Source organism: Ceratotherium simum, chromosome 6, assembly GCF_057802395.1.
Source record: "Ceratotherium simum simum isolate JZ-2026a chromosome 6, ASM5780239v1, whole genome shotgun sequence".
Taxonomy (NCBI): domain Eukaryota; kingdom Metazoa; phylum Chordata; class Mammalia; order Perissodactyla; family Rhinocerotidae; genus Ceratotherium; species Ceratotherium simum.
The window spans coordinates 87498995-87508768 of record NC_141905.1 but is presented as its reverse complement, the minus strand read 5'-3'; the positions used below and the strand labels follow the sequence as shown (position 1 = coordinate 87508768).

Below are 9774 nucleotides of genomic sequence, written 5' to 3'. Positions count from 1 at the left end.
GAAGGATTTGTTTTTAAACCTTCTAATTTGGTAATCAGATTTAAATCGCCTTGGTGTGTGTAATCTGAATTAAAGATACTGTAAATGATTTTAAGCATGATACTTTCGTTAGCTCAAGGAAGGGGGCACCTCCAGCACGGGCTGGGCATTTTAGGAAGTGTGCTACAAAGGAAGCATTGTTTCCTATTTCCAACTTCATCTTTACAAAAAGGCTCTTTGCATATTTTGACAATAACGCTGCCTGGCCGCTCGCCCTGCGTGAGCCCCGGAAGAAGCTAAACAGCGGAGACAAAGCGATCTCTCAACCCCACCCTCCACCGATGGCCAACTTTATTTTGCGTTGTCCCTCCAGGAAGAAAGTGTTCCCTCCTTCACTCAGTCTGCTGTGGGTGGAAAGCGCTGGGCTTATTAGGAATACAGAAATTTTCTTTTAATTTATCGTGAATAGTTTCCATACACTTTGATTTAAGGTTATTAACATTCTATAGACAGTGGCATCTTTAATATGTGGCGATCGCTTCTAAGGACTAATCTCATTACCCTCAAATAGTCATAAAATATGATTTTATTATACTTACGTATTTAATTAGACGGCCGGCACCGTAATGGATTTTGAGATGGGACTGGTGCAACAGCTTTGATAATTCACTTATCTTTGGCAATAGTCATTAACCCCCAACACCAGCAAAATAGATTGCTTTCCAGCACATCTTTTTTCTCACCCCTTCCAAGAGGCGTGGGGGTCCCCTGATAACTAAATCGGACTTCGATTTTCCCGATTAATTAAAATATTAACGTACACACACTGCCAATTCTTGAAAAAAGGAGTGTACCCCAGACCTGATGGGAAGAGGCTGCCCTGGACACAATTGCACCCTGAAATCTGTTTTGGATTTTTTTGTTTGTTTTAGTCAAAAGGGCCTGATTACTCTCGGTAGGGAAGTGCCGGGACAGCTCCTGATCGTCCCCTGGGTCTCGGCACCGTGTCGCGCGGACGTCCTTTGGGCAGGCAGTGCGCCTGGGCGCCAAGTCCCCGCAGCAGGAGCTGGGCGGCTCGGCCCACGCGCTGCCGGCGCCCCGCTGCCCTCCCGATTCCTCGAAACCAGGTCGGGAAGCCGCGCGCTGCGCGCTCACCCGGGCCCGGCGGCACCGAGGGCAGAACCCGGGCGCCCGCGGCGTCCGCTCGGCTTTTACAGCGGCTGTCGCCAAAGAGGTCTGGCCACTGCGCAGGGCGCGCAGCCGGACACCGGGCTCCGGGTCGTCAGAGAGGCCGGGCGCGCTTCCTGTCCGCCAGGAGAGCCCGGAGCCTTCTTTGTCACTCGCCGCGCTTAAGGACAGGCCGGGGGATGGAGTCTCCCGTGGCCACCGGGAAAGAGAGAGCATCTGGCAGAGCCCGCCTCCGACGTGGGTGCCCAGTCCGGCACTCGGCGGCCTCCGCTGGGGCAGAAAACACGGGCGCCGGGCGAGGCCCAGACGGGGGCAGACTGGCCCCCCAGCAGCCTTGGGTCTGCTTAGAAACCTGGCTGAGCTGCGCGCCCCGCCTTGGGGAGGGAGCCCTTCCCGCGACCCCCGCCCCCAGTCCGTGGCTTGCCCCTCCAGCTCCCTCCCTGCGGCCTGCCTGCCTCTTCCCACTTTTCCCTTTGGGCCGCCCCAGAGCGAGCTGCGGCCCCTTACATTTATCGCCTGCATTTGGGCAACTTGGGGCACCTAGACATCACCCGCTCCTCCCCACCGTGTTTTGACTGTGTGGCTGATTTTGGGAGGAGGTATGAAGGGGGCCAAACTGCAGTTTGCACTGGTTGTTTCATCTGAAGATTTGTTTGGGCGAGTAGTAACTTCCTTGGCTGCGGGTGGGCGCGAGGAGCCGCGGCGCGTGGCTGGGGGCGGCGGCGGCGCTCGGTGGCTCTCGGCTGCGGCGGGGCTCGCGGGGCTCGCAGGGCTCGGGCCGGCTCGCGGCGCCGTCAGGCAGTCAGTCGGCTAGCGCGGCGGCGGCGGCGGCGGCGGCGAGGGGCGCGGCGAGGGGCGGCCGCTCCCATATATGGCGCAGGCACCGCCCCCCGACGTCACCCTCTGACAGCGCCGCTCCCGGGGGCTTCGAGTTTTGGCTCCCGGGAAAGGGTCCATTCCTCGGGGAGAGAGGGCTGAGTTTTGTGCGCCTCCGTCCGCTGCGCGCGCCGCTCCAGGCCCCGCCGCGCCCCGCCTGCGCCCGGGACTGCGCCGCGGCACTCACTGCCCCGTTTATTTGTCTTTGGAGCAGGCGGGCCGCGCCAGAAGCGGGCGATCCCGCAGTGTCCTGCAGCCGCGGACGCCGCCCGGCTAGGATGACACCACGTTGAGCGCGCCTGCAAACAACAACAACAACAACCGCCGCCGCGGCCGCCGCGTCCTGCTCCTCCGAAGCGCCGCCGCCGCCGGTGTAGCCGCCTCCGCGCCCCCGGCCGTCCGGAGCTCCCGGCCGCTGGTGTATGTCGCGCCTGCCCGGGACGGGCTGAAGCCGGCGGCGGGCCGGACCGCAGGCGCCGAGCAGGGCGAGCGCGGCCAGGGCAGCCGCCTGCCGCCGAGCCCCGAGCGCCGCTGCTCGCGGAAGCGCTGTCGGCCGGGAGCTGCGGCCGCCGCCAGCAGTTTTCATGTTTGGGATTCAGGAGAATATTCCGCGCGGGGGGACGACCATGAAGGAGGAGCCGCTGGGCAGCGGCATGAACCCGGTGCGCTCGTGGATGCACACGGCGGGGGTGGTGGACGCCAACACGGCCGCCCAGAGGTACGTACCGGCCGCCCCCGCGCGCCCCGGCCCTGGCCCCGGCCCCGCCGGGTCCTCGCAGCCGGCTGGCGCTGCGCTCCTCACCGGGCCGCTGTCTCTTTCCTCCCGCAGCGGCGTGGGGCTGGCGCGGGCGCACTTCGAGAAGCAGCCGCCTTCCAACCTCCGGAAATCCAATTTCTTCCACTTCGTGCTGGCGCTCTACGACAGGCAGGGGCAGCCGGTGGAGATTGAAAGGACCGCTTTTGTGGACTTTGTGGAGAAAGAGAAAGTAAGTGCAAACACACAGTCACACCCTCCATCTTTCTAGAAGTGGGAGGCAGGCGGTGCCCAGGCGCGGAGTCCGGAGTGCCCCCTCGGCGGCGGGGACCACTCCGTGAGGCGCCCCCGCAGCCGCCGCCGCCACGTGCGGCCGCCCGGGCCCGCCGAGGGCTGGGCAACTTCTCTGCGCCCCCGGACTCACTCGGGGCGAGGAGAACGCTGGGCTTCCAGCAGGAAAATGACATCACCGCGCGGCTCCGAGCTAGGAATCCTGCCGTGTGTGAGGCCAAGGGGCCTCGGTCGTGGAGGGGGACCGAGCGCGGTGGCCGCGCCGGACGCCAACCACGCTAAATGCAATTATTTATCGTTACTTTCAGGAGCCCAACAACGAGAAAACCAACAACGGCATCCACTATAAACTGCAGTTATTGTACAGCAACGGTAAGTGGCTGCCTCCTGCTGCCTGCCCGCCCCTGCCCGGGCTCCTTCTTCTTTTCCGAGATGGTGAAAGGACATAAAGATTTTGAGATTAAAATGACACGGATGTAAACACGAAATCTTCTCATGGCATAGAAGGAAAACAAAACAAACGATCAATAAGTCGATGGCACTTCACATGATTAACCGGTGGGGCTTGAAGCAGAAAGTAACAAGGGGATCGATAGATGGGCTCCAGCAGAACGTCACTTTTAAGTGACTTTTTTCAATTTTGCAAATTAATGTTAATTATTGAGATGGGAGTAGCTCCGTAAGCCGAGCACAACTTACTTCCTGTGCACGAGTTTTTAAAAAATCCTCGAGAGACATTAGAAAGAGTTCAGACTCTCACTCAGTTTCCATTTCTGCTTTCTGTTTTCTAAAAATAAATGACCACATGGGCCCACCCGGTATAGCAACCAGGCCTGCTCTCAGCCACGCATATTTCTTGCACCTTTCAATGCAAACTCTAGGAGTCTTAAGCTTCTTAATTAAGAAAGGAAAATAAAGCACAAGTGATTGAGGTTCTCTTGCTTGCCTTGTAAAGGGCATGCCTAAGTTTTGCTGCATCACGGCAGCAGCAGTCCCGAGTTACCGGCTTCCTGTGCATGTGCCCTTGCTAAAATCCTGATGAGAATTTGCCCCTGTTTTTTGCAGGAGTCAGGACGGAGCAGGATCTGTACGTCCGCCTTATAGACTCAATGACCAAACAGGTGAGAAAGTTTAAGCCTCTGCAGTAGTTTCCACTGCTCAGCTGGGGTTGTCCTGGGGTTCAGAGACTGGGTCTGACTGGTGGATCTCTTGTGTTTGTTTTCCATGTAGTTTCCTTGACATGCTAATGAGAATTCCATTTATTGGAATAAATGAAGCGACTGGTAAAATAGTTTATGTTGTCATTAGAACAGGACATATATGCTTTATTAAATGGCTTGTGATTGGAGTCAAATTCTTAATTAATTATGGTAATTAATATTTGACAGAAAAATTTCAAGATGCTCCCCTTGTATATTTTTAAACATTTCTCTCTCTGCTCGGAATCATTTCATCGATTTTTTTTTTCTATAACAAAGGCAACTAACTCCTTTTCAAAGCCCACTGAGTTGGACTTGATTAGTTCATTTTTTTCTCCTTTCCAGTGTGATGGTCTAGTAACACGAGACGTTTATTTGGATTTAAAAGTTAAATGTGTTGGGGTGAAAAGTCACCTTGTTCTCCTCTAGTCCATCTTCACCTCTCAGCCCCCCATCTCCATAATTCAAACTCCAAGCTCCAGGGGTCACCCAAACCCGTGCGTTGCTCTGGGAGCGGCTCCTGCTCCTCTCCCACCCTCTGTCATACCTTGTAAATAACATAATTACAAGCAGTTCCTTATTAAATTATTTAACCTGTCTTGGTCAACTTTTCTGATAACTATTGGCTATCAGTAATGTGATTAAGTGAGAGGAGGGCTTCGTTGCTTTTTGACATTGTGCAGTCTCTGGCTGGTTTTGGGCTGGGTGGTATGTTGTTTAGTTTTAAAGATTTTTTTTCCCCATTTTGTTAAAATAGAGTGTTGGGTGTAAATTAAATCCACTCGGCACAGATTGATTTAAAATATACTCCAAGCTAGGCTTCACGCTTAGAAATGAAAGTAGAGTCTTCGTTTTTGATGCTAACTTTAGGAATTGAGAGACAAGTAAAAAAGAACTCCGTGCTTCCTGCAGCCCAGCACACATGCTTCCCACTCTGCACGGAAATTAGTTTTCAGGTTTTACTTCCCCTTTAAAAAGTTTGTCCTTACCTAGGCAACCAGCGTGTTAGATGTTACTGTCTGCAGCGGTCAAACTGTGGTTTCCTCTTAGAGCAAAACAGATCTGACAGGTAAACCACGGTCTTTCTGACAAAGACCGAGCTGGTGTGCCCTTTGGTAATTATTTCCCTCGGATTCAGAGAAGCCCCTGGAACTCGGGCTGCTTATTGACAGGGTGCTTTTATTTCCTTTGTATAGAAGAGCTAAATGTTTCGCAAGTCGCTGTAGTCTAATGCAGAGGTTTGTGTCGGCAGCTCTGTTTTTCTGTTGTTGCCTAGAAAAGGAGGCTTCGTCTTAATTATACTTTTATTGTTCATTTGGCCATGTACCTTTGCAGTATAAGCAGAGCTGAATATAAAGGCATTACATCTCCTCTCACTGACGGGGATAGGGGAGGGGGAAAAAAGGAAAGAAATAGCCCAGTAACTGATCAAAGAGTCAATGGCGCTGAACCGACAGTTTATGGATTTCTGTTTGTGCTACAAAATAAAAAATAAATCAAATATAAATACGGGGATCCATCGCAGGACAAGCCGCGCGCTCAGAAGTGCTGGTGCCCGCCGCGGCCACGCGCCCTGCAGCCCCAGGCGGCCTGCTGGCCAGCGGTAACACCCATCCCTTCTGTGGTTCCGAGCCGGATCAGGAAGGAGGCTGGGGGAGAGCGGCTCGCGGGGACCCGTCCCTCTTCCCAGAGGGCAGCCCCGGGCTTTCTCGAGAAAGGGCTTTGTCCGCTTAGATGTGGAGGAAAGTGTCATAAATGCCCGAGGAGGTTAGAAGTAATTTCCAGATAATTTTCAGGGGGGGGGCGGGAACTGGAGAGGGGACTCCCCTCCCCCTTCTGTGGAATTGTCTGCCGGGAACTTGCGGCTCTCGGCCCCCGCCTTCTGGCCCTCCCCCAGTGGCCTTTTCCCCCGCTTTTTTCTCTTTTTGCGAGGCCGGCGGTGGGGCCGGCGCGGGTGGCGGCGCGGGCGGCCCCCGGCTCGGATTCCCGGCGGCGAAGCCCGGCTGAGCGCGGTCGTGAGCGCACCTAGGGCTTCGCACCATCTGGCAGAGCCTCTGCTCAAAACCCACCCGAGCGTGTGCGCAGACACTGCCTTTTTACCCGAGAAAAATCATTGTTAGCAGTTTCAAAATAAACACCAGATTGGCCATTAGCACTTTCTTTCCAAATATCATCCGGCGAGGAGCACGTGGCCGCGCCGGCCCGGGCGCCCTGGAGTCCGGAGCACTCCTGCGGGCCGCCCGCGAGGCCCCGGCCTGCGCGGCCACGTGCGGCGGCTGCGTCCCGGCCCCAGGCCGCCCCCTGCGTGCGGAGCCCGGCCGTGGCCCGGCGCGCAGGGCGGCCCCGCGGGCTCCGGGCGGCGGCAGGGCCGGGGCGGGCGGCCCACCGCAGGCACCCAGGTTTGGCACCCGGGGAACGGCCAGGCGCCCGACTTGCCGAGCCCGGGGAGTGCGCAGGGCAGGGCGGGCGCGGCCCTAGGCACGAGACAAACTGCTGCCCCGGCGGTTCTTCCCTGCTTCTTCAGTCGCAGCGCATTCTGATCAGCTTCTTCCAAGACGCGGGTCGGAACTCGGTGTAGACAATGGCCTGAGGACGCGGCCCGGCGGCGGCGGCGTGGGCGGCCGAGGAGGCCAGGAGCCCGGGGTGGCCGGGTGGGTGTCAGAGCGCCCTCGCTTCCTGCAGCCGGGCCTCAGCCTCCCCCTCCCCGCCCTCCTCCCGGCCGGAGAGGCCCGCGCAGGCCTGGTGGGCGCCCGGGAGAGGAGGCTGCTCTGGGGTGACCCCGCCGGGAGGGTGGCCTGGGTGGGCCGCGACGTCTCCCCCTGCCCGCCGTGCACCTGCCGCCCGCGAAGCCCGCAGCGACTGGGCCCCCAAGCCGCCGGCGCCGCGTAACCCCCGCCTCTGCTTGTCCCCCGCGCAGGCCATCGTCTACGAGGGCCAGGACAAGAACCCGGAGATGTGCCGCGTGCTGCTGACCCACGAGATCATGTGCAGGTGAGCGGCGGGCGCGGGCGGCGGGGGTGCAGGCGGCCTCGGCGCCAGCTGCGTCTACAAAGGCCGCCGCGTCCAGGCGCCGCCACCCCGCCCAACTTCGGGAAGGGCATCGATTGAAATGTAATCGGGCCGCGGCCGCACGCCCGGCCACCGAGGAGCCGGGGCTCATTTTCCCCCCAGTGATGACGATCAACGCGACCGGCTGCTCAGCAGAGCGGATTAATATGTTGGCCGTGTTGCTGCAATGTAGTCAAAAATGAAAACGGGTCCTGAGTGATGCATCTGTCCTCGGTGCCGGAGGAGCCAGAGATCACTTGGATCACATTTTACTACTTCCTTCTCCAGCGCTCGCATCCTGAGATATACAATTGTCTGTTATTGATAAAAAGGAAACTCTTTTGTACTTATTATAGAGCTCGTGTATGTGAGAATTGGATTGTGATTCTGTCAGTTAACCTCTTCCCCAGAGCAGCGATGCATCGTTCATATTGTTGTTAGATAGCGTGCACGTTACTGGAGATCTCTGTCAGAAGAGCAATTTCCCACCTGTTTTTTTCTAACTACCACAAGAGTTTCACCCCTACATGGCGAATAAAAATGCATCATTGACTTTGTATGTGCGGCGTGTGAAATATAGTCGCGAGGAATAAGGATGTGCTTTGCAGGCTTCCGGGCTACAGTAGCAGGCCGCAGACTCTGAGGGGCAGACTCTGCCTGGCTACGATGCCTATTGCCTAAATGCCATTTCTGAGCAGACATATTGTTACAGCACTAATATACAAAAGCTGACTTTTTCTCATATCAGGTAATAAATATAAATTACAACCAATAAAGTGGAATTTCTTTATTATCCACTTCTGCATGTACTGCAATTAACATAGAAAGCGCACAGATGTGATTTAAGCTCTAAGTGGAAGACTGTAGACTTTCTTTAATCACTTTAGCTGTCAGCTTTAAAAGGCTTTATATACTTTGCCTACCATATGGTGTTAATTTAGCTAATTTAGACATGTAACCATTATACAAGTATGCTTTTTTAAAATGCAAGAAGCATAACATTTTTGTTTCATTTCTGCTTTAATTAAAGTTTCAATAACGGAGTTAAGGTAGGCTTAAAGAAGGAACAATAGAAGTTTCTGATAGATTGATGCATGCTTTTGTGGTTATAATTAATAAATGCCCAAAAGAAATATTGGTCGAAGGTGGCATCTTGCATCTTTTCCAGAAATAACAGCTTGACAATTCGAGGTAAACAAAAGCTGAAGCTGTGAAAAGTTATTCCCAAGCCTCCTGCCTCCCCTTCTCCTCAGTTCATTGCAAAGACAAACACCGACATGTTTTCCATATTTTAGCATCACAATTTATATAGTGGCTCTGTTACCTCTCTGGTATTAACAGATCTGTTCAACTTTGCTCCTTCCTGTAGAAAGTTACATCATAAGTTTAGCTGCAGTGCAGAGCACGTGAACTCACTGGGTTTAAATTTGCCAAACTGCCTTGGTAGGATAACTTATTTTCTTGACTCCAACTGCTTTACTGTCAGACTTAAAAAAAAAAAAAAAATTGCAAGTCAGGCATAAAAGGATGAAATGCATATTAAAACCACTGTTTACAATTATTCCACAGCCGGTGCTGTGACAAGAAAAGTTGTGGCAATAGAAATGAAACACCCTCAGACCCTGTAATCATTGACAGGTAAGGATGACTTCTTTATTTTTGAAAATAAAACCGCAGCAACGGCAAAACCCTTTGCCTTGCTTGGTTTCCAGTTGCTCCGTATTTTTGAGTCTGGTGTTGAGCTCATCTTGTGCGTTGCACCATTTGTTGTCCGCGTGTGTTATCATGCACAGGTGGGTTGACTTGGAAACCTGGTGGCTCGCTCTGTGGGGATTCAGTAATTGCTTGCGAGTTGTCAGGGGAAGCAGTTTCATCTGCCACTGCTCTCACTGTGAGGAGCACTTTATGCCTAGAGAGTTTCTGGCTTTAAACCCAGAGATATGTCATAAAATGCTTTTTGCTAATTTGTTAACAAGTATTTCATTTTTGCATTATTTTTATCTCGGATGATAGCTGAAGTTGAGACTTGGGTGGTGGTGCTGTTGTAATTGTTGCCCAGTGTTAGAATGAATTTAATCTGCTCTCAATTAGTTGCAAAATGTCTCCTAATTTTTTTCCAATTGTGGCTGTCGTTTTATGTCAAGTAGCAAATATGTAACTAACAAACCAAAGTTGTTATAATTGAAACTAATTACACATGCTGGTTACATTTTCCAACATTAATTTCCATAACTAGATTAGCTGTATGCATTCTTTACATTTGCTGCTCTTCATCTCGCTATTCATCATATTCCTTGGGCAGTGTTGCATTCCTTTTAAGATACTAATCATTAGTCCTAATAGTGCTAATGTGCATTTGGCATTGCTTTCGTTGAAACAACAAAAACAGTACCACCCTCCTCTCCCAACGTGCACTCAAATCACTGGGTTTTGGTGACC

General features: G+C 53.5%; 1 protein-coding gene across 6 annotated transcripts in view; it reads left to right on the top strand.

The window, feature by feature from the left end:
• Window positions 1-2601: 2601 nt before the first annotated feature.
• EBF3 (EBF transcription factor 3) overlaps window positions 2602-9774 on the top strand; it is a 117721-nt gene continuing 110548 nt past the window's right edge. For all 6 annotated transcript variants that reach the window (XM_004438866.3, XM_004438865.3, XM_014794097.2 and 3 more), the window contains exons 1-6: window positions 2602-2761; window positions 2873-3029; window positions 3397-3460; window positions 4154-4209; window positions 7205-7278; window positions 8905-8973. In XM_004438866.3, coding sequence (XP_004438923.1) covers window positions 2628-2761; window positions 2873-3029; window positions 3397-3460; window positions 4154-4209; window positions 7205-7278; window positions 8905-8973 — 554 coding nt within the window. In that variant the 5' untranslated portion in view covers window positions 2602-2627. The remainder of the gene's footprint in view (window positions 2762-2872; window positions 3030-3396; window positions 3461-4153; window positions 4210-7204; window positions 7279-8904; window positions 8974-9774) is intronic.